The following is a 24,447-nucleotide window of genomic DNA, read 5'->3' on the forward strand; positions in this document are numbered from 1 at the left end:
CCGAGCATGACAAAGCTTTCCAAGGCATCCGAGACTACCTGGCATCAGTGCCCACTCTTTCTAAACCCATCCCAGGAGAAGTCTTATACATCTATCTCGCAGTGTCAGTCACAGCAATCAGCGCGGCCTGGTAAGACTAGAGAACAGTGATGTTGCAAGGGGATTTGAGGGTTGAGGGTTGCAATAGCTCTTGATGTTGCAAGGGGATTGGAATACCTACATTATGGGGTACACTTTCGTGTTAGTATCCAGGTTAATTAAGATACCTGATATTGAACTTCCTACTTATTCAGCTTCACTCCCCTTCTTATGACACGATGTTCCTCCTGTTGTGCACTGTGACATCAAGTCTTCCAACATACTGTTTGGTCCAACAATGAAGGCTAAGGTATGTGCCTTTTATTTTTGGGAAAAATTTATGACTAGTACCCGAAGTAAGGCCCCCTACGAATTTCAGTACAGCAATTTCCAAAACATAAACTTTGGTACATCAAATATGAAGTCAACCCAATATACATACACGACGTTAATGACTCCGTCAGACGTCGTGCCATTACGCACATAATGAAGGACAGAATAGGTTTTTCATTTTTCAATGGTTTCCTCTCTCACTCCCCCCCCCCCCTCTCTCTCTCTCTCTTGAAATGGCTCTGCAACACTCTGGGATCTCTTTTCCTTCTTCTTTTTGTTGTCACCGATCACCACGCCTTTCACCACCTCCGATTACTTCAGCTGCCTCGAGGGCCGATCTTCACTGTGCCCAGGCTCTCAGTGAGTCCAGTCCGGCCTCAATTCAAGCCCTCCTTCGTGTCGCCAAGATCACCGGTAGAGCACCCAACAAGCTCTCCAAGATGTCAGACCCTAATTTTGTTTGTTTTCGGTTTTCGGTTTTGGTTTCTGTGTTTTTGTGAATCAGGTGGGATTGATGTGTTTTGCAGTAAGGTTGTGAGGCTTGGGATTGCTCAGGTGTTGACAATGTTCTAAAAAACGCTAGGCGCTAGTCAGGCGGTGACCCAGGGACTAGCGCCTAGGGGCCTAGGTTGGAGCCTAGGCGGGGACTAGGCGGTTTTTATTTTTTAATTTTAATTTTAATATTTTAATAACAAATACATATAAATAGAATAATTCTTGTGTTGTTGATAATTTTTTATTACATAATTATATTCAAAACACTAAACCCACCCATTAAATAGTTTAAAATACTAATTAGATGATATAAATAGACGTTTTATCCTAAACTTTATCAGAAAAACTATTAATTTAAGTTGTAGTGGTCAACTTTGACCAAACCACTTAATAGTTAATACCAAGCAACTGACTCACCTTTCACATTTAATCATGTTTCATCTTCTATCACCTCCAGTTTCTGCAAATCTCTCTCTCTCTCTCTCACTGTATTCAGAATATATGACCCTTTTCCTCCCTCCTTTCTACGGGGTCATCGAATCTCCTTTCATCTCCCCCATAAAGAAAATCAAAGAAAACTACCAAATCATCAAGTGCACGACGAGATGAGAGAGAAATCTTCAAGCTATTGATCATCAACGTCAGAAACGAGAGAGAGAGAGAGGAGAGATGTGACTGCCCAACGCCCAGCACCCAGGCCGCCTACCCCACCTAGTCGCCGCCTACCCCGCCTAGCCACCGCCTAGTCCGCCTAGGCGGCCGCCTGGAGACCCAACGCCTATTGACTTCGCCCAGGCCGAAATCGGAACGGTACACTGGCGCCTAGCGCCTAGGCGGCCGCCTAGGCCGATTTTTAGAATACAGGGTGTTGATAGTGATTTAGCAGAAGTAGAAGGCAGAGGTAAAAAGAAAAAATAGAATGAGTTTGATTCTGGGCTGGGTTTCGGGTAACTGGAGAGATAGAGAAGAAGAGCTGTGGAGATTGGAGCGGAGAAGAAGAGAGTGAGGGCTCTGATCACTTCGTCGGAGGTCTGGGCTGAATTCTAGGTGAAGAATCAAGCCCAGAAGAATAGGGATTCATGAATCCAATGAATTGGAAATTTTGGGTTCGTGTAATTGTACCCAAGTGCTATAGTTCTCGTTGTTTCTGTTGTTAATCGGCCTTCGATGGAATCATGGAAATCGAAGACCTGAATTATAGAGGAAAGTCTATAAGGGATGAGGGTAATGGGTCTTCTTGTTGTTGTTGTTGTTTAACGGGATGGTGATGAGAGGGTTGTATATATTTTTCAACCCACAATGAGAGAGAGATATGAAGCAACCCAGATAAGAAAACTAGCAGCTTCTAATTCAAAGGTATAGTGGTGAGTCGCTCAACTTAGTTCAATCCTAGTCTTCTTCTATCTTTTTTTTTTTTTTTTTACCTTACGATATATTTAATTTAAGGTTTGAGTAGTATAATCTGTTGGATTACTTATTGATTGGAAATTTGGTGCATTTTTTAAGAGTTTAATTTTGTAGGAACATGAAGTCTTGGAAATCATTCATCAAGTTTTGTTTCAATCTTCAAAGAAAGCAAGGAACCAAGATAGTCGTTTTGAGAGTTCAGTGAGAGGAGGAGAGAGATGTGGAAGAAGAAGAGATAAAAATAAAAAATAAAAAATTAATTAAATGAAAAAAAAGTGAGGGTAAGAAAGCTGCCTGCCCAGAAGAAGAGAAAAGAGACAGCTGGGTGCTAAAAAAGTTGAAGAGACCATTTTATCCCTTGAAATATGACAGTTGGCACGAAACTAACGGCGTCATTGACGTCGTGTATGTTTACTGGGTCGGTTTTGAAACCTCATGTACCAAAGTTTATGTTTTAGAAATTGATGTACTGAAATTCGTAGGGGCCCTTACTTCGGATACTATTCATGAATTTTTCCCTTTATTTTTTGTGTTGATGAAGAAATAATCTTTCTTATTTTGTCCAGATACTCAATTAAATAGTATATCCTGGCAAATAAATTCATTCCAATTATTTCATTATTTTTTACCTTTATATTTAAATCCAAAGACATTCAAGCATAATTGAGTACAAAATCAACTCACCACCAAAGCGGACGAATGTACAATCATATGATTGATAAACACCTAATTTACTCGTTGTGGGGGAAAAATTATTGCATAAGACAAAAAGAAATTTACTCAAGGTTCCCACTAAAAAGGAACAAAGGGGAGGACAACTATTCCCTGTGTCTGGTTGACTGTGGCAGAAATCCACGCGCCGCCGTCTTAGTCGGAAGTAATGGAAGGGTTGGCAGTTGCATGGGGAATGCTGATAGGCTCCGTTATTGGGTTCTTACTGGCAGTGTCCGTAGTGATTGGAGCTCTCGTCTGCCTCAAATGCCGGACAAACCTCCGTACGGGTACGAGTGTGTCAGCGTCGCAGAGGATCACAGCCGCCAGCGCCGCCGAGTCGGACTCCAACCTCGGCCAAGACTCACCGCGAAGTTCGGAGTGGAGCAACATGTCCATGTGGCTCGAGGCCCTTAAGAAAAAGACCGTCGTCTCCGCTTGTGGTATACCCAAGTATAATTACGGGTATGTGTACCATATGTATAGTAATTTTTCTACGTATACGTATAGGTATGTTTGGTGATCGTGGGAGGTTTTGGCAGAGACATAAAGAAAGCGACGTGTGACTTCACGACGGCTATTGGGCAAGGGGCGTTTGGACCTGTTTACAAGGCCCAAATGAGCACCGGCGACACTTTTGCTGTTAAAGTTCTTGCTGCGGATTCCAGGCAAGGCCAGCATGAGTTTTTAGCTGAGGTAATAATCATAGATTTACCGAGGTTGTAAAATGTGGTTATTATAGTGTGTGTTAGTGAAATAGTGAGTACTTTTTTTTTTTTTTTTAAACAGGTTTTGTTACTTGCAAGATTACACCACAACAACCTTGTGAACTTGATGGGATATGCTGCCGAAATGGAGCAGCTTATGCTTCTTTATAATTACATGAGCAATGGCAGTCTTGATTCTCATTTACATGGTAAAAAATCTTCATTACTCTCATAGTTGAACACAAATTACCAAAGTGGTTAACTTTTGGAAGTTAATTGAGTGATTGTGTGCCTGTTTATGGTCTTTATGTGACCTGGCCGGTGTGTTGAATTGATTGCCAAATTGTTTGAGGGGATGTGCACATTAACCACGGAGCAGGTTAGAGCTCACGGCATAAGCTAGAGTTCACAAAGTTTATGATCTTCACTGAAGAAGCTTAGCTTCCATTATGTTATATGACAAGGAGACATGTAGTTGCCGGTTTTTCTTTTGTATTTCTCTTCCTGTAGTTCGAAGTTGGAGGTTTTGATCATTTTATGCTCCTTTTATTCTGCACTTTTCTTAATTTGCTTGGAAATGCAGATGATAATCAGGTGCCATTGAGCTGGGATTTGAGGGTTGCAATAGCTCTTGATGTTGCAAGGGGATTGGAATACCTACATTATGGGGTACACTTTCGTGTTAGTATCCAGGTTAATTAAGATACCTGATATTGAACTTCCTACTTATTCAGCTTCACTCCCCTTCTTATGACAGGCTGTTCCTCCTGTTGTGCACCGCGACATCAAGTCTTCCAACATACTGTTGGACCAGTCAATGAAGGCTAAGGTATGTGCCTTTTTTTTTTTTTTTTTTTTTTTTTGTGTTGTTGAATATTGTCCGATCACACCGGGATAAGAGATATGTGGTATTAAAACACGAAAGATACACTTGTGGAGTTGAATACTAGTGAAGCTTCAGTCAATTTCTTGCTGAATTGATTGTTTTATCTACTTCAATGCTTTTGTGATATAGTTCTAATGCCCTCATGCATCAAAACTCAAGACTTTAACAGTGTGGACTGTAGAATGGTTTTCCTGTCCATTTCTTCTAAAAAGTTAAAAAGAATGGTAACAGTTTTAGTTTTTGAAAATTCTTCTTACTGACTGTACTACCATCTTCTCCTGTTTCTGGTAGTGTCTTCAAATTCATCATCAGAAGATCATTTACTAGTGCTTAACTATCGTCATTGCAATCAGGTTGCTGATTTCGGGCTTTCAAGACATGACAAGATTAAATCACGTTCATCTGATATCAGGGGAACTTTTGGATATGTTGATCCTGAGTATGTGGTTACAAGAATCTTTACCAAGAAATGTGATGTTTATAGTTTTGGTGTACTGCTCTTTGAACTAATTACAGGCAGGAATCCACAGCAAGGTCTCATGGAATATGTGGAATTTGTAAGTTGCGGACCTTCATTGCTTTCTTTCATGAAATGAACCTTGTTATTTTGATTATTGACCTTCACCAAGTTGCATGCCTTTCGCTCCGAAGTCTGCAATTAGTAATGATAACGCATGAACAGTACTCACGATCTACGATTTTCCATGGTGATGAGTAGGCCACAGTGGACGCGGCAGGTAAACTTGGGTGGGAAGAGATTGCGGACATTCGTCTTAATGGAGAATTTGATATACAAGAACTAGCTCAGGTTGCTGATCTTGCTTACAGATGTGTTAGTGATGTCTCCAGAAAACGGCCTTCTATGAGGAACATAGTGCAGACATTATCAGGCATTTTGATGAAGAGACGTAGCGCAAAGAAACCCCAGCAAACCCCAACTACAGCAGCTGAAGAAACTTACATTGAAATAGATCTTATAGAGAAGCAGGATGCTTTAATTGAACGCTGAGGAGAGATAAGTAGACAGCAAACTCATACACCGGAGCATCGAACTTGTAGATCAACCTTTATATTTCACTTCCCTTTCTCTCCTTTGAGTATTTCAGGGGAGCAGCATTCAGACTGGAACTATGAGGCTCACTTGATTCCATTCAATCAGTTTCTTTTGTTCATAGTATATAGCTACTTTGTGTTGTTAAAATCAAAAACCTGTGCTTTTCTTGTTAGTACTGAGAAAGAGAAAGAATCTAAGCATGTAACATGTTGTTCGATTGTTGTTGATGTTGCATTTTATTATCAACTAGGAAAATTCAGATACACCATGCTGAAGTACTCGGCATGTTATGATGCCCTATCTACTAGTAGTAGTAGTAGAAAATCAAGAGCATAGCTAGATAAAAGCATACATATATGATCCATGTAAACAGGATCATATTTAAACCACTGAGACCACCAGTCTCTAGTTCTAGCTCTGCAGCACCCCCTTAACTTTCAAGTACTCCACAGCTTGGTCATAAATGTCTTCAATCCCATACTTGAAAGTGAACCCCTCCTTCTTAAGCTTTTCCGAAGAGAGTATGGTCTTGGCCTTGGATGGAAAATCTCCAAACCTACATTGCAAAAGGATTATAACTATCTGAAATGGTGCAGTAACAAAATGAAGTGCAGTTCAAGTTTCCTGCAAGTTCAGTCTTTGCGTTAAATGGCCGTTCCCTTTGAATAGAGGACTTACTCAGTCGGGACTTTGTAGCCGGGATATCTTTTGCTGAGGAACTTTGCAACCTCGGGAACACTGCTATTTTCAGCACAGCATATGTACCGACCGGAAGCAGATTCTTTCTCTGCCAAAAAGATATGAGCTCGGCAGACATCCTCCACATGTGTAATGGATATGGAACCTGATAGCATTTGCATGCCTTTCAAGCCATTTATAAGGAATTCATTTCCTGTAAGAGTCAAAATGGACCATCAAACGGCGCGGTGCAAATACCTTTTTGTTCTAGCTATAGCTACAAGGCCTTCTGTAGCCAAGTTAAAGCAATGGACAACATATTCTAGCTTCTGGTCTGGTACCTGTAATTAAAGATGTGGCGAGGCCTATACTGCTGGGGATGTCTGGAGTGAGAGAAGCACCAGCCATGAGAGAAGGGATCACAGTGATGAGATCAATGTTGTTTTCTTCAGCAAATTTCCAAGCTGTCTTCTCAGCTAGTACCTTGGAAACAGGATACCCCTGCAAATTTGAGGGAAAAAGCTTCTGTTTGGTCACCTGGTTCATTTATCTCAATATAGGTACTCTATTGCCTAGCATCAATTACACAAGACAATTACTCTTATAAACTAAAACAATTTGGTGATTTACCCAAGTAGGTGGCTTGGCAGTGGTCAAGAACTCAACATCAGACCAATCATTTTCGTCCGCAATCAAGCCTGTGCCACTAAGAGTATTGACAGTTACTGCAGCTGCTGATGATGTTAAAACAACTCGCTTAACTGTTTTTGCTTTCACACATGATTTCAGAACATTTAGTACTCCTTGGACTCCTGGCTTGATCATGTCATTCTGTATATTGGAAAGGGAAAAAAGTACATTGTTCTTAAGCTGCAGCAAAAATATTTCAAAGGCAAGTTTTAGCAAAGCAATTCCTATGAAAATGTACCTCCGGGTCCGGTGAGCCAAAGTTGACTGGTGTGGCAACATGGAAAACAAGATCAGAACCTGCTATAGCAGCATCGAAGCTCCCTTCATCGGTTAAATCACCACGAAAAATAGTCAGCTTTCCCAACTCTTGTAGTGCTGTGAGGTGGGAGATCTTCTTCAGATTGTCTGTGCCAAAATGTACAAAATTAGAAGACAGTTCACACCACCATAATATACACACTAAAATCAGAAATTTTACTCTCAGTACTAAAATTTAACAGAGAGATTAACCCCAGTAAATTCCCAGATTAAGTATTTCACTAATGCCCTCCTCAGAATGAAGGTTCATAGCGAGTGATCAGGACCATAACATTTTTTGTGTACTCTCTTTTGTTTCTTGGTTCCAACATCACTGTACATCCTTATCATGTACTCAAGCGGTCCAAAAGCATATGATGAGAAATATTACACAAAACTAATTAGTACTTTTCCATTTCCAATGCTAAGAAAAAATAAAAATATGGGTAAAGCCAAATTATGGGTTTGGAGAAATTAGGGAGAAGAAGGTAGAGGATATAAGTCTAACCAGGGTCTCTAGCAGTGGTTTTGACGACATACCCCTTCTCTAGCAAGAGCTTGACCAGCAGAGACGCCACGAAGCCGGTGCCGCCGATCACACAAGCAGTCTTGTTTGAGACGATGGGTTGGGGGGTGGCCATGGCTTAAGTTCTTCTTCTGCTTTGGTTAATTTGTCTAAGAAGTTGATGGAAGCTAGGTTTGGTTTCTTTTGTGAGAAGTGACTGGATTTGGAATAGATAGCTAGGCAGACGCAGGGACTTCTATATGAGGATGGTAGGTGTCTCAGTGAAGGGGTTTAAGCACTGATTATATAGAAGAGGAATTGAGGAAGGTTATTGGTTCTCACGTCTTCCATCTAATTGAAACTATGTATGAAGAAGGTGAGCACGTGAAGATGAAAGCACCACCAACTCTCTCAGATAGGCAAATACACCATTTGCCATTTGTCTTGTGTATCTCCCTTTCTCTCAACCATGGGAATTTGACAATTTACAGAATTGTTATGTTCGACTCTATTAGAAAATATTGTCAAAGAGAAACTGAAATTTAAGATCATAGGGTTGACCTAAGGCTCAGTTTGGCATAGCTTATAGTGCGTCAAAAGCTGTTTAATTTATGTTTTCGTAGTAAAAAGTATTGGATAAAATTTAGGGTAAAAGTTATAAGTGATTTGAGGTGATACTCAATATTAATCTTGTGGTTTCAAAATATTTAATTTTACCCCTTATGGTTTGCGAAATTGATTAAAGTTGGTCCAAAAGCTAATTTTGACAAAAACTTTCCTATGTACAAGTTATGTGTTAGGATAAGTTTGTCATCTCAATAGAAAAAAATAAAACAAAAAAAAATTAATTAAAATTTTTATAGAAAATGAAATTAAAATTAAAAAAAAAAAACCAGAATTCCACAACCTCCTTTAGTTTTATTTTACAAATGGTATTTAGTTTAATTTCTTTTACTATTTTAAATTGAAATGACAAATTTATCCTTGCACATAAGGGGTTTTTGTCAAAAAGTAGCATTTGGACCAATATTAATAAGTTTCGTAAACCACAAGGTTAAAATTAAATATTTTTAAACCACAAGGTTAATTTTGAGCATAACTCCAAACCACAAGGACTAATTATAAAAATAATTTATTTCAAAAGTTACATAATTAAGTTGCTACTTATAGAAATTGATAAAAGACAGCTTTCATAAGCTAAAAACTAAAGCTATTTATGGTTTAAGACTTTAAGTTTAGTTACCTCAAACTGGGTTTAAGCGATGAAGGGGGTTGGAAATTGAGTTAGGACATGATTTCAGTTCCCCTCCAACGCAATCAAAACAGGAAAATTGAGATTAAGAATTTCAATTATAGACAAACTCCTTGAGTACTTACAAAGATTGGAGTTCTTTTTGTCGTTTAAGTTGAAATTTCAACTCTTATATTATTTTCTTTGAAGTTTTGAACGGCTAATTGACAATCATTTGATTGAAAAATAATGGATATAGAAGTAAATCAAAAGTTTTCAACTCTTATACTGTTTCTTTTCTCAATTTTGGTCAAATGAAGTCTAAATTTTGTTTCTTCTAGTGGACTGAAAATGTTAGATCAACATGACTTGAATTAATTAGTATATACTTTTCTTTTCCATTTATATAATGGTTACCACTGGATTTTAGCTTTAGAGAAAGATTTTCTTCAATGAGATTGGCATGTTGTCTTATTGCAAAGTACTTTATCATAAACAATAACTTGAACGAAGTAACGATCAACAAGTGAAGCATTTCGAATAGAAAAAGAGTGAAAATAATTATATTATTTTAATATACTCACTATTTGTTTTATGTATTATTTTCTCACAAATATTAATACTATGTATGTCGATTTGTATGATGATTAGGAGATGATTAAACAGGTCAAAATCGTGAGGGATTATTATTTGGTGCAAGCCAATTAAAATATCTAATGAGGAAAATGAGGTTATGAGAATAAGGAACCTACACCGGCCTGAGCATGATATACGGAACACGTACTTCTCTAGTGCTTCTTCATATCATACTGGGTCCCTTGTCTAGTTCAATTATGCCCTCCACCTTGCTTACACCTGACCAGCTGATGAGGTTCGGGGAAATTTAAGAGGTTAGCTGGCCACCTAAACCTTGTGCATCACGTGAAATAATACTAACAACTTCCAAACATGAGTAATTCTTGCGTGGCCAGCCGCACCACGTGGCGATGCAGTTGACCAATCAGCATCCAAGTAGATGTGGATATTTTAAGTATTTCACATTTAAAAATTAGAGACAGTTTTAAAATAGGAATAAAAATTTCTGAGATTTGATTGGACAATCGCACTGACACGTAGTGCGGCTGCCCGTACCTAAGAATTTTTCTCCAAACATTACACTCTGACTCTTTTACGATCAACTCTTGAGAACTGGATTCTACTTCAGTGTTCCCTTTAATTGATTTCTCTTCGGGTAATTATTACCTTACTTGATCTCCAAGGTGATCGATATACTTATCATATTGATATCTATAGGATATATACTTACCATATACTACGTAAGGTATAGACCATATTACTTAGTCATCAAAAAGTTCATCGTCGAGTATTCTTAAATTAAATGAGTTAAGAAATTTATTTCCTTAATATTAAACACGTGTATGTGTGATTGGGAGTGTAACTATGAATTCCTCAATCAGTTGATGTCCGAAAACATGTATGAGATATGTAACAAATCTTACATGGTGTGTGTGTGTGTGTATGTTTTGCACTTTGAGAGATATTTATTATCGAAATAAAAAGTTTTACACATGAAATCCATCTATACAATAGAGAATATGTTTCAAACTGTAGCACCGAATCACATAAATTACCAAAAAAAAAACAGGAGTGTAACTACTTAAATTTAGCCATTCATGGTTTTCTAATCATAAAAAGAAATAAAAGAGCATTGTTAGTTATAAAACTAAAAGAAAAACAAAACTGAGAGAACTCTTATCTCAATCTTTAATTGCCTTCGCAAATCACCACAAAACAAGGTAGAATAGCTCTGGAATCTTGTACGTATAGATCGTGGTCATTAAGAGCCACTGCATCAAACTGATCCAAAGTAGGGGCAATCTTTCGCTGAGAGCACAACCTAGGCTTTACCTTCCCGGCAATCACTCTGCACATTAGTACTGCCTTCTTTTGCCCCCGGCTTAACGTAACATGCTTGTTTCTAAGCATGGCCGTTACAGCGGTGGAGGTGGTCACTGCCTGTCCCAACCCCTCTTTGAGAACCAAACATAAACGACATTGAAACGAATCGCATAAATCTATGGTAGAAGTAGAACTACTGCTCGAGCTGCTGCTAAGTGAGCATGAGACAGTTGTGCCATAGTACCTTTGAAGCTCATTCCCATTAGCCCGGCAATATGCTGGTTCATTCAGCCTTCCCACCCCTTGTCCTTTTTCCTCTTCAAACCCGGGAAAGTTCACCTCATTAGCCTGGGAAGATGGTGGATTCCTAGCTCTTGTCATCACCGCTTGTCTATATTCTTCGAACTCAGAAAAGGTCTCCGGTATATTCTTAACTTCAAACACCCTCTTGATCTTCAACGCGCCTTCCTTCTTCAACCCTTGCTGGCAATCAAGTTCTACTGCTTTCTTTTCATCTCCATATAGTTCAGTGAGACCGGCACACCTGGAGACATGTTGACGGCAACGATCTTCTAGATCTCGCACTTCTAGCACTATATCATCGATCACAACTAGACCCAGTGTTATCATAAATATAGTCTAATGTGTCATCTAAGAACTCCGACGGTACTCTTGACATTGAAGATGTCTTAGCGGCCGATAAATCTGAGGGAATACTTGACCTTGTGGATTTATTACCACTGCCTTTTCGAGAACCCCCATGCCATCTTGTACTATTTGCTATTGCTCGGAGGCCTCGCCTTCTTATGGTAATGCCTTTACCCCGAAACAACTTCTTCAGGATAGCTAAATTTTTCAGAAGATTTTGTATCCCGGCCATTATTTATCTCTCTAGATCAGATCACTGAAAGAATGTGCAAGCAATTGTGTTTCTATGGTCTCAACCCTTGCACCAACCTCTTAAATAGAACTAAAACTATAGAAAAGCGATACCGAGATCGAAAAGGATAGTTTATTACTTTACTAGATCGATAAGGATTTATTATGTTGTCTTACCGATTGTGAAAACTTTCCAGTTTTGAGATGGATATAGAGGAGAATGTAGTCCTGATAATTCATAGACATCAATGGTACACGCTAAAGTAGCTGTCTCAGAATCGTGTTCTTCCTCAATTACCTTGCTTCCGGAATACCACAACATGGAAGGTACTATCCTTATCCAAAGAGTGTTTCTGCAGCTACTATCTGACCTATCGCAGTTCACAACCTTTGGTAAACCATGGCCGGGTGTTCTCAGTAGAATGGAAAAATATATGAAGGTGGAGGTTTGAGCTCCATAGATAGTATTCAAATAGTATTCAAATTCGAAGGTTGAATCGTACTGTGACAGAGCAAATTTTACTGAGCAAAAGTTTTCAGTAATGTTACAGACCTTGGAGTAATACATACTTGATAAAACATTAACAGCACAAATTCACAAGACAACAGGACAAGACACAACAAGAGACATCCACACATAGGCGCACATCTTGTGATCACATTCTCTAGTTTCTCCTTTTTTTCCAGGTTGAAGACTGATCACAGTGTTTATAACAGAAAATACGAGGAGCCCAACACAGAAGCATGGTTTCTACCTAAGTTGCGTCCCCGGAGGCACTCCAGGTCCATCACATGAGAGTGGTCCACAAACAGATTGACCTGAAATTCGGCACAATATCTAAATGAGAAAACGATATATAAAAGAGAATTATATATGACAAAAGGACATGTAAAAGAGAGTTCTACCCTTGGACCATAATGCTGGATGAACCACTCCGAGGTTCTTGGATTTGATGCTTCAAACATGGTCTTCTCGACACCAAGGCGCCCAATGACCTTTGCAATTATGTCTGGCCGCATTGAATCAGCCTGTTTACAGACATCATCAGCCTCAATCATTATCATGTCAGCCCCAGCTTCTAAGCATCTCTCAGCCCTTCTAATCAACAGATCAACATCTTCAACAAATTCTGCAGAAAGAAATTAAGGCAATGTTCATGTCATAAGTTATAACTATACAGGTGATTGTACATTTGTACTACCTCTCCATCTTGGGTCAGAGCACTCTCAACAAAGTATTATCAACTTATCTTCACAGTGAAAAAACAGTGCTGAGGAAGTGAATGCAAGAAGGAACAATCATCATTGATAAGAAAAGACGGCAGAAATTTCACACAGAACATGTAATATTGTCAACCAAAATTGTATTACAGAATCATCATCAATACAGGACCAAAGATTCATACCAATATTCATAACTCCTTGATATGTTATGCTGGCCTTAAAGGAACATTGATAGTTACCATCCCTTTTCTGGTGTACTATTTGGGTTTCTATCCTTCTTTGGAGATTCTACATTTGCTATTCCACATTGAACCCCGTTTTCTTCCCTTTCACTTTCATGGTTATCCACTTATTTGTGGAAAGAGGAACCGTGCATTGATATTACCTAGGGACAAAAGAAAGAGGCGTAGCAGTTTCAATTTTATTTTCTCTATGTTCTAATGCTCAGACTATCAACTGTGCCCCAAAAAAAAAAAAAAGGGTTTTCTACTCAGTTCTCTTCTGATGTCTGGTAATTATGCAGGTGACAAATCGGTCATTTTTGGTCAGTGCCTCAGTGGCAACAGCATAATGGGGTAGCTTATACTCATATCCTTCCTGAAGAATCACTGAATTACACATGTCGAACATGTCTGCTGACCCAATTCAAACTAATTTCTCTGGAACCTACGCACTATTGTTATGTAAACATCCTGGTGCTAAAGAAGTAAAGATGATAAATGAATCTGAACTATTTTTATTAGACACCTCAGAAAGTGATTGATATAATTTATGTAACCAGGATATATAGGAAGATGGCATAATACTAATAACATGAATGAAAGATTAGCAATTCTGGACCATCACTAGCCAACTACGAAAGAAAGAGCACCAAAACAATTATCAAAAAATTTCCGAAATGTTTCAGGAAAGAGTGTGCATATCATACCAGATGATCTTGGTCTCGGGACAACATAGGCTCCGAACGCTCTATCACCAATAGGAATGTCAGACTCGTTAACCTTGACTTCAAACAGAGGCTTCACCTTCAAGCCACCGCTCTTAATCAAGCGCACAAGTCTCAGAAGCGTTTCCTCAGGCATTCCGAGAGATCCCACATTCAGCTCAATTGTGTCAAATCCCAAGCTCTTACACTCCTAAACAAATACATTGCTTTAGACACTGAACCAAATCCCCTAACAATAACCACATACATACATTTATGGACACCAAATCCAAAACTCACCTCCACATACTCTTTAAAAGCCGAAGGGCCTTTTCGAAGTAAATTCTCAGCCCAATCACCAGTGCTTACATACACGTTATGTTGGTGAGCCACATCAATCACCTCTTTAACAAACGACTTCGGCATCAAGCTATGCGAACCTCCAGCAAACTTCAGCCCATCCACAATGTCCCCCATCGACTCGAAAATATCCTATAAACAAATACCAATCACAAACCCAATCGTAACTTGTACCAAAACCCTAAACCCTAAAATCCCAATACCAATGTCCAATCTCAAAAATGCGAAGTAAAATTGCTCTCAATTCCAACCCTCTAGGTACTTGATCAATCAAATTAACACGAGGATCGGTTCGATTTGATTACCTGAAGGACGTTTTGGGTCAAGAGAGTGTGATTGGGGCCTCTCATTTCTGTGACGCCGTACCGGCGAGGCTTCTCCGGCCGGTCTTCGTTCTCGTGAAAGGACTTCCATCGGTACGCCGACATCGTTCAAACCACAATTGCAGAGATAAAGAGAGAGAATTGGGATGAAAGGGTCAAAATTTCCAGAGGATATTTCCTTTTATAAAATCTCTGGAATGTGAATTTTGAATCTTCCAGCATTGGAGAGAAGAGTTGAGCTCTTTCTAGAAATGTTTCTAATCATATACAGGAGGCAACCGAAACTAACCGCCACTTGTCAAGCCCTCCGTTTTTGCTTTAAAGTATTTGTATTTTTATTTTCTTTTATTTGGCACATAATTTTTTTTATTTCTTTTCCGTCTTCAACAAACTGCTATTTTCAAATTTTTAACGGTTTTGGCAGTTCAGAATTACACATATCTTTCACTAATAATGCTCACATATTCAGTAACGGACGAAGAAAATCATGTTCGATCACATTTAGATGTAAATCTAACAGTGAAAGTAATTATACTGATAAGGTGAACACCATTATATCATGCACTTCTTTATCACCACATCATTTTTCTTTATCAAAAGAAGAGAGGGGTCGAACACGAAATTTTGACAAGAATTTAAAAGAAAATGTTTGGACTACTAGATAGAATACTACTTGACATTAAGACATCATCTTTTTCTAGAAAAAAAAAAACAATTTAATAAGTCAGGATTGAAAGAAGAATCTACCAAATCAATGGAGTGACAACTCAAAATCGAGAAAATCTTGTGCATTATCACACCATCGAATCCTATCAATAGGAGGTATCATCTGCTTCTTTCATGATTAATAGGTGTCTCTATATATAGAGGATTACATAGACGATATGCTTGGAGTACAAGTAAAGAGACTTATTACATTGTAACTTAGATACTGATAGGATATCTATAAGATTATTACAGTTAGGTTAAGCAACTTCGTTTGGACAAGGCACACTAGACTCTAACTCCTGCAATAGATTCTATAATTACTTTACTCAACATAGCCTCTGTTAATTTAGAATCCTTGTTGAAAAGTTGAGTATCTTAATCTGCCTCATGTCCATCCTCCACAATGACAGTCTCTTGTCATGTACATTATTATATCTTATTATTCATGAGTTAAAGACTTTTAGACTCCCAATCAATCAATAAGAATTCTAAAAATTACTTTACTCAACAAAATCAAATCATAAATAGTAATATCGATCGATTTATTTATTACACCAGAAATTGTCAACACACCGTTTGAATGGTGCGTAATAAAACAACAAAGAGGGGTAGAACAGTAAACCAATATGGATGGTACTGTTTGTTCGCTAGTGCTTTAGTTTAGATAATTGTTTATGACCGCTATACTTTCGACAGACACTGACATTGCCTACAACTTTCTAGCTAATATGAGTACGACAATAAGAAACTATTAGGATCATTACTACTAGCTAGTTTAACTCCATTAAGAAAGCGGTTCAACTAGTAAAGATTGGATCTGTCCCCGAGTCCCTTGCTCTTGATCACCAAATCCATCTCCATCTTGATAAAGGTTGTGACCAACTCGAGCTATATTTGTGGTAATGTTGATGAATGAAGAAATTTCTGGAACTTGAGTGAAGCATTTTTCATTTATTTTCTTCCATGCATTGTCTATCATGCCTTTGATGTGCTTTCGAGCTATTTCTTCTGAAGCATTCACTTCTCTCATGTAGCATAGGATTGATGAAGCAACATCGCCTCTCTCTTGCTCGACCTGTTATTTAATCACTCAATTAGCATATAGTACTCAGAAGATCGACAAAATAGGCTCTAATATGGAGCAAGCAACAAGAATAAAATTACCGCAGAAGTTCCCAGATCATTTAAGAGTCGAAGTATCAGAGAGATATTGTACACGAGATCTTCATTCTTGTGCAGAAATTCATCCATTCTCTCCTCATGTGCTGTGGCGAAGAATGCATGAGTGAAAATCAGCGAAGCAGATGATGAAATGCAACCATTGCTAAGGTACTCTTCAAAGGACGGTGTGTAGGCCTTATTGTACCACTCTGCCTCCACCAATAACGCTTTACAAAAATCTGTCCACTAGAAGGTTCGAAATAGAAAAAATAGTTCAATTCAAACGTATCATTCTGGTCATAGTTAACCTATAACAATTTAGGGGGTTTATATGAAATATCGAGACAGGACACCTCACTAAGTTCTATGTGCATAAATTTGAAGCCATGTCTCGAGTTTTAATTTTGAAGGCTAAAGATGGCGGCAACTCTCAGATAGGGCTTAGTAATTGGGATGATGAGATCTATGAAAGGGACAAGGCTCGTACCACTTTGCACAGATGAGGTAATACTTGGTTCTGACCCTTCTCCTCCTCGATTTCGTAAGCAATTTCACAAGTCGTGTTGTAAAGTACTTGGAAACAGATCTTCATACACTCCGGAAGCTGCTCAGTTTCCCTAACATCCCACCTGTTCAATTTAAGACAATATATCATTGAAACAACCTTGGGTGGAATTCTAAGCTAGCAAAAGTGCTTACTAGAGTACAGAAGCACTTTCATATATATAACCCTAATAATATTCATGCATTAATTCATCATTTTGAAACTACCTTTCAACAGCTTTGGTGAAGTGATTTAGCTCTTCCAACGAGCCATAAACATCATAAACGTCATCTATGATAAGTATCAAATTGATAACTTTAGTCAGCGATTTTCTAAAAGACTTGTACTGAGGCTCGAAAGCTAATCCCACAGCACACATGAAACATTCGACCATTCTATCTCTTGCAAAGTCCAAGTTCTTTGTGAGACCCAGATTGTTCCACCACCTGATCGAAACCTCAAACCACAATCAACCAAATAAGTAATATGAGGACGCCTGTCTTTGGTAAAGACAATAAGGTTCTTTCATTCCTCAAAAACTAAGGGTCTTTTGGTTTACTTACTTGGATGCTTCCCTTAGATCTTTTTGGAGTGTGGCTTGAACCATGTTGAAGTTAAGTTTAGCCAGTTCAAGTAAAGTGGTCATGTTGGCTTGCTTCGTATTGTCTTCCCCGTAGGCTTTGATGTGCCATTTCACATTAAACCACTGGACTCTCCTTTGTGATGAAAGCTTCAAGGCATAGGCCACATGCTTGGAAATGCAACGGTCTATATCATTACACATGGTATTGGTATCTCTGAGAGTAACCATTAAGAAAGCTTTAGCCTCATCTAGGATGTTTTCACCTTCTAAAGCTAAGTTTGAGGCCTCCAAAAGTTCGAGCATTCCTTTCACATCCCCAAATGTGCTCTTCTTTAATGTACCAATTTCGTCTATGAAAACACCAAATACATCTGAAAAGTTTAGTAAACTGGATTAGTACGTTAGATTAGTTAGAAGATAAATTAGACCACATTTTTGGGTACCACCTGTATCCCATCTTCTATGGTTGTAGATGTAGCACATGCAATACCCAATCTATCAGAGGATTTCATTAAATTACGTGATTGTGCTACATCAACTGCCACATAAAATGGGATGCATGTGGTACCAAACAAGTTATACACCTAGCAATGTTCAACTAATTAGTACATCTGCGTCTATACCTTGTGAAACTTTATAACCATGCTGCCTTAGAATCTTAAAGAGTAGTGTCGTAGCGTAGAGATCACCCTCTGAACTAATGAAGGGATTGTTGTTGTCTTTCAGTTCGACAGATGCTATGGTGTCTAAGGTTTCCTTGATTTCCTTCTCAAAGTAGCTGTTCAGGCCTAGTTTTTGGATGTTGTCAATCAGCTCCAACTTAGCTAGTAAACCCAATTCCTTACATTCACCAAACAAATCCTTAACATCTTCTATTAGCTTCTGAATCTGAATTCGATAACATTCTCCCTGCATGCATTTACATATATTCTAATTAATTAATAAGTTAATGTAGTTAATAGCGATCGACTAATCAGCAAGAAGTTAGTCAGAACTCACATCAAATTTGCTGTTAAGAGATTCAAGGAAATCATACTTCCAAATATTCGGCTTGTAATTGGCAGATCGTCTTTGATCATGTACCGAGGAAGGGGGTTTGGATTTCGTTTGCCATTGCAGTATCTGTTGCTCATCAGCTTGATGGTTATGCAAGTGCATACCACAATCCATAGATATAGTTGAGGAAATTTTGGAAATGGAAACTAAGATGGTTTAAAATGTACCAAAGAACTATGTGATCGACAAGAGCGAATTGTTGGGGTGGCAAATGAACCTTTTTATGAGTATTTATAGGCAAATTTATGCGCACCTAATGTTATTAGACATGTTATGGTTTTTGGTCAACATCCATAAGCTCGCATTTCACGTGAAATCTGAGGTCTACAATTAATGTCACCGACCATCTACTCAGGTACGATCTATTATTGAGAAATAAAAAATATGAAAGAGAAAATCTCACCCACATATTTGGATATGTATGTCGCGTACAAGAAAAATCAAAGAGAGTATAATATCAATGTATCAATCATGATACATGAAAGGGCCCGAAAGGGATATATTCAATTAGTTTTCTTTAACACGTAAATAAAGACGTCATACCAACAATAAATAAAGACGTCATATTAAAAACTTTCTTTTTGTATCGAAGACTATTAAAGTTATGGGCTAAATACAAATTACTACCCTGTGGTTTAGGTCCAAAATCAATTCAGTCACTAAACTTCTAATTTCATCAAAAACACCCCTGCACTTTCAATTTTGATCTAATAGGTCCAATTTGTTAGTTTTCCGACAATTGAGTTATTTAACTTGTTAATGTGGATCATATATGGCCTATATTTTATGATGTGGTGTCAAGGTGGTCTGCATTGTCAATTTAGGAGTGAGTCCTACTATTAAAAATAAATAGTTTTTCAACAAATAATCCAACTATTTGAAAGAATATTAACAAATTGGACCTATTAGATCAAAATTGAAAGTGCAGGGGTGTTTTTGATGAAATTAGAAGTCCAGGGACTGAATTGATTTTGGACCTAAACCACAGGGTACTAACTAGTATTTAGCCCTAAAGTTATTTTTTCACAGCTATTATTCTAATAGTATAATATAAGTTGCTTTTTATTTTATTTTATAATCACAGCTACACCAACCTCGACCTTAGTCTATTCTTGAGAAATCCTTCCAGTACGTCTAGCTACTTCCATAAAAGAGAAAATCTCATCCAAATACAAGGAAAACATAAGAAAGCAAAAGTTAATATCAATGTATAATGCACACAAGATAATCAGGAATGTACTCAACTAGTTTTCCTTCAACACCTAATGCCAAAAAGGTTCTTAATTTTCGCATTGAAGACAATACTCTTAGCTGGACGTTTTTCATATGAGACGAGGTTGTACCTTGGTAGTGCATGGACACGTCCCTATCAACAGTTTTAAGGACCTCCATATCAAAACCAACATGATACTTCTGAATGAGTCTTAGCCGATTAGTTGTAGCCTATTCATTATTTAAAATAACTAATGTTGTTTTTTTTTTTTATCAGGTAGTAATTAGCTGTTAGTAACTCACACACCCATGCAGTGGTATTCTAGCGCCAGGACACCTGCACAGACATTGCGGCGAAAGCCAGACTAATCCACTGCACCGCAGACGCACGAATCCAAATGATCCCTCAAATCTGCTGGCCACAGGGTTATAAGTTCAATTCTTACTAATATCATGGAATAGAGAGGTGAAATTAAAAAATTGAGTTTTTTCTTATATATATATATATAATATTTATCCAAAGCGAGGCCTCGCTCTGAGTAAAGTGCGAGGTTAGAGTTTAGGGTCACTTTTCGGTCTCATATCCACATCTCGACAGTTCAATTGTTAGGTACTAATGTATAGATCATCTCTGCAAAATTTCAGCCAAAATGATGATCTTTAAGGTATCTAACTCGTTTAAACCAATAGATGAACTGAATCTGTCCAACCTGAATCATACTAGCTTTAAGGCAGTTATTAATGCCTTAACGACCATCAATTTGGCTGAAATTTTGCAGAGATGATCTATACATTAGTACCTAAAAACTGAACGGTCGAGATGTGGATATGCGACTGAAAAGTGATCCCAAACTCTAAAAGCGCACTTTAATTTCAGAGCGAGACCTCGCTCTGGATAAGATCTATATATATATAAATGGTCTAATCTACTCCATATAGAAGAGAAAATCTCATCCACATCTGTTTGAATATTTATGTGACAAGAGAGCAATAATATTTATGCGACACAAATAATTGGCTAGCTAGCTAGTTCCTTAAACACGTAAACAAAAGAATTACCATTAATTAGGGCTCTTTTCATGAAACAGGCTCGTATACCCCTAGTCTCGAGCACCCCTAATATCAAAATACCGTGATAGTACTTAAGTTTGTTTTCCATCAGCCGTTAAAGTACCTACTTTAAGTTTGGTAAGTTGCAAGATAAAAGTGCTTTGGCTGGATATAATTATCAAAATAGTCATACATGTTAATACACTAGGCACATTACTCATCTCATCATCTCCTTTTTGTACTGTACTATTAAAATCAAACCAAGAAGCAACCTTGTTAATTAACTCAAGGGCTTGTGAGACATTAATTCTTCCCATGAACATTGCAATTTCTATTTTGCCATAAAAACCAAGCAATCACTGCAAACCATTCTAGCTCCCAATCTTTAGCAACAGTTGCAACATGATTAAAAAGCTCCATGAAATTTCGTTCTTTCCAGACTTTGCAAACATCCACCAAGAAAGTATTTTTCCACACATCAGTAGCTACTTTGCAGTCCCACAAACAATTAATGAATAGCAGTCTCTTCCCTGAAACCACAACTCCCATAGCATGCACTAGACCCAATCTTTCGATAGAACAAGACATGTGAGTTCCGTGTTTTCAGCCGTGTTCCGCAAAAACCATTTTCAAAAGCTACTAAAAGTAGCTTCTGATTTCCTGCTGCCCAGAGAAGCGCTTCCGCCCAAAAGCAACAATTTTGAAGTTTATCAAACAACCTCACTTTCCTCCATAAGCACTTTTGGACCAAAAGCAGGTTCCAAAAGCAATACCAAACTAGACCTAGGTATACTAGACTAGATCTCACCCAAAAAATAATAATAATAATTTTTATAAAATAAAACTTGTGGTTATATGAGATATCATTCGACCACTTACGACTTCATCATATATAAAGATAAAACATGTGACGTCATAAAAAAAAAGATAAAACATGTGGCATGTATATATCTTAGGGTTTATGAATCAGTGTGTGTGTACATCCTCATGGTTAAGTTTACATGCAGATTCATGTACGTACATGACGTTTTTCAGAACCTCTCGTTGGGTTTTTTTGGTTTGGTTTACGTACTCAAGTCGGTATACCGTATACGTGATAATGGCGTGAGACTTTTGGCTGAATGGAATACTGCAAATATAAGAAATGGGGCAGTAGCTACAGGCAGTGGAGTTGCTATTAATGGGGATCGATGTGGCTAGTAGGTGGAAGGTTCCAGAGGTAGGCTTTATAAAACTAAATTGTAATGGAGCTGTGAAAATACAAGGATAAAACGTTTTTCTGGAAAATGGGGATTGCAGTGCACTGATCAATCCTTACTGGGCAGCAGAAACCAAAATAACAAACTAGACACCAGATTTTGGTTACGTAGTGAAAACCTCAAATATGAGATTAAAAACACTGCGGGGCTCTTACTCTTGAGAACCCAAAATAATAATCATCTTATTCAAAAGGATATGTTCTTGTACAAACTTGTATAGCACTTGCTTGGCTATAAGATTTAGACAAAAGCTAACTCTAAGTTTGTCTTCCTTCAAGAACTCCTTCACTTGAATGATCTTCAAATCTTGTTCTTCTTTCTTCACAGTCTCTCTACTGATCTCGAGAGAGTATTATGCATATGAAACTATGATCACAAACACTTATTCATGGACCAAGTGTTTTGACTATTTGTGAAGATACAAACTCAAACAAACATGCAAGACCCTATCACCAATTCTTGCGTTTGTAAATACACACCAGTTGCCGAGTATATTCCTGCAATATATATTCAACCAGCGGCAACTACTCAAACAAAACAGAGACAACCCTAATTAGACTTCTATTAGGAAAGAGCTTTTATTCCAAGATATCCACAAAATCCTAGAATACCTAGGACTTAAAAACTACCCTTTTATTTATCAGAGAAAATCTTTTAAGAGTGTAATTCCATAAAGCCCAAAACCAACTTCCTAAAAACTGACTGCAGATGCAAATGCATGTATACCTGATTCTCCGAGATCAGTAGAGGGACTCGTTGTATGGGAATGCCAATAGTCCCAATACGACAGGTACAAGAGTTGTACCTACAAGCTGCTTCCATCCAAGCAAAGCAATTTGGTACCCCAGCAATTTTGTGGTGAGAAATGATCAAGGTACGTACGTATAATGGTGTTAGCTGGTGGACAAAGGCTGCCCCAGCAAGTTTCAAGTGTAATTGCCGAACTATTGGCAATTAAGGAGGGTTTAGAGACCGTACGTGAAGGAAAGGGGAGTAGGAAGAGTTGTTGTGGAGACTGATTGTCTATTGGCTGTGCAGTTGTTAAATCAAAGAAAAAACACTGCTGAAGGAATAATTGTGGAAGAGATTCAAAACTTTAACGTCAGATCTTAATGTCTCTGAGATTATACATGTTCGAAGGACTGGAAATCAAGCTGCACACGTGGTTTGCAAAGTTTGTAGCATGGGAACAAGGGCGTGTCGAATGGCTAGAGGTTGGGCCTTCTTGGCTCACGTGTCCATCGATAGTGATAGGCCTTTAGCTGAAGAAAATGCTAGGAATATGGGAAGTGCTTGGACTTCTAATGTGTTAGGAATTCATGAGGTTAGTCCCACCATATGTAATTTCTTTTCGTATTAATAAAGCGAAAATTCTAGTATGGACCAAGGTTCACATGCATCGATCATGAATTAATTTCCGATACTGTTCATGAACAGTATCGGGAATTAACTAATAGTGCATGTGGACCTTGATCCACCGGCAGCAAATCCTCTGTCCCTTATTTTCATGTCTCCATCCATGTGACCCATTCGTTTTATGACACCTGTTCATTTTGATTCATAGAACTTAACTCTGTCAAGTCTTAGGTTTTAATTTCAATTAATTATGGGGGGTGAAATTTGCACACCCCTAATTGCAAATGGCACACTCTTTCATTTTTTTAATACTATTTCATCTCACAACTTTTTACACTTCCTAAAATACCCTAAAATCATATTTTTTTTCTTCTTCCCTTTTTGGGTCCCCTCTCTCTCTCTCTCTCTCTCATCTCACAACAATCTGGGCATCTCTTTTCACCATGCAATGATCGATTGTTCTTATTTAATTTGTTTCGGTTGATCATCGTTTTACTTTCTTCAAAAACTATTGAACATAATTTAAGAATACATTCTTCTATCCAGTTTGCTTTGTCATTATTTATAAACTGTAAAGTAATGAAACATGCAACAAAAATGTCCAACAAGAATCCAAATCCATGCTCAAAATAATGCTATCTCAGAGCTCTGAACAAGGGTGAAGTAGAAACCAAAACCCAGAAAGTAGATCCAATTTCAATCCTTCGACAAAAAAAAAAAAAAAAAAAAAAAATCTGAATCTAGTATTAGTGTTCAACTGTTCATCATCCATCACGAAATCCATTTGGCCATATCCATTTCATGCTCCTAACACTTTGCTCATCCATTTGATTCTC

The 24,447-nt window shown here is 38.0% G+C and overlaps 4 protein-coding genes and 1 long non-coding RNA gene across 6 annotated transcripts; 2 read left to right on the plus strand and 3 right to left on the minus strand.

Annotated features, from left to right (window-relative positions):
- The first annotated feature begins 1,351 nt into the window (after positions 1-1,351).
- Positions 1,352-2,934, plus strand: LOC133733496 (uncharacterized). Its single transcript, XR_009857740.1, has 2 exons — positions 1,352-2,270; positions 2,428-2,934. It is a non-coding gene; the product is annotated as an uncharacterized LOC133733496 (long non-coding RNA).
- Positions 2,935-3,063: 129 nt separating this feature from the next.
- On the plus strand, positions 3,064-5,794 carry LOC133729811 (calcium/calmodulin-regulated receptor-like kinase 1). 2 transcript variants are annotated; one of them, XM_062157389.1, is made up of 7 exons: positions 3,064-3,489; positions 3,567-3,720; positions 3,814-3,940; positions 4,315-4,412; positions 4,489-4,560; positions 4,971-5,174; positions 5,336-5,794. In XM_062157389.1, the coding sequence occupies exons 1-7, from the start codon at positions 3,194-3,196 to the stop codon at positions 5,624-5,626; spliced, it is 1,242 nt and encodes a 413-aa protein (XP_062013373.1). In that variant the 5' UTR covers positions 3,064-3,193; the 3' UTR covers positions 5,627-5,794. The 2 variants fall into 2 exon arrangements, with proteins under 2 accessions (XP_062013373.1, XP_062013374.1); XM_062157390.1 differs by having other exon boundaries at positions 4,315-4,400.
- Positions 5,795-5,865: 71 nt separating this feature from the next.
- LOC133729813 (anthocyanidin reductase ((2S)-flavan-3-ol-forming)) lies at positions 5,866-8,285 on the minus strand. Its single transcript, XM_062157391.1, has 6 exons — positions 7,845-8,285; positions 7,278-7,444; positions 6,980-7,180; positions 6,691-6,850; positions 6,350-6,563; positions 5,866-6,227 (listed from the first exon to the last, which is right to left on the minus strand). Exons 1-6 carry the CDS (start codon positions 7,975-7,977, stop codon positions 6,083-6,085), a joined length of 1,020 nt encoding a protein of 339 aa, XP_062013375.1. The 5' UTR covers positions 7,978-8,285; the 3' UTR covers positions 5,866-6,082.
- A 4,049-nt stretch (positions 8,286-12,334) lies between these two features.
- Positions 12,335-14,922, minus strand: LOC133729814 (protein HEAT-STRESS-ASSOCIATED 32). Its single transcript, XM_062157392.1, has 5 exons — positions 14,665-14,922; positions 14,300-14,491; positions 14,003-14,210; positions 12,757-12,980; positions 12,335-12,669 (listed from the first exon to the last, which is right to left on the minus strand). The coding sequence occupies exons 1-5, from the start codon at positions 14,785-14,787 to the stop codon at positions 12,559-12,561; spliced, it is 858 nt and encodes a 285-aa protein (XP_062013376.1). The 5' UTR covers positions 14,788-14,922; the 3' UTR covers positions 12,335-12,558.
- Positions 14,923-15,911: 989 nt separating this feature from the next.
- Positions 15,912-18,925, minus strand: LOC133729815 ((E,E)-alpha-farnesene synthase-like). Its single transcript, XM_062157393.1, has 7 exons — positions 18,678-18,925; positions 18,302-18,587; positions 17,659-18,049; positions 17,323-17,541; positions 17,039-17,180; positions 16,555-16,797; positions 15,912-16,465 (listed from the first exon to the last, which is right to left on the minus strand). The coding sequence occupies exons 1-7, from the start codon at positions 18,846-18,848 to the stop codon at positions 16,175-16,177; spliced, it is 1,743 nt and encodes a 580-aa protein (XP_062013377.1). The 5' UTR covers positions 18,849-18,925; the 3' UTR covers positions 15,912-16,174.
- Positions 18,926-24,447: the final 5,522 nt, after the last annotated feature.

The sequence above is a fragment of the Rosa rugosa genome, chromosome 2 (genome assembly GCF_958449725.1).
Source record: "Rosa rugosa chromosome 2, drRosRugo1.1, whole genome shotgun sequence".
In the NCBI taxonomy this organism is placed as follows: Eukaryota; Viridiplantae; Streptophyta; class Magnoliopsida; order Rosales; family Rosaceae; genus Rosa; species Rosa rugosa.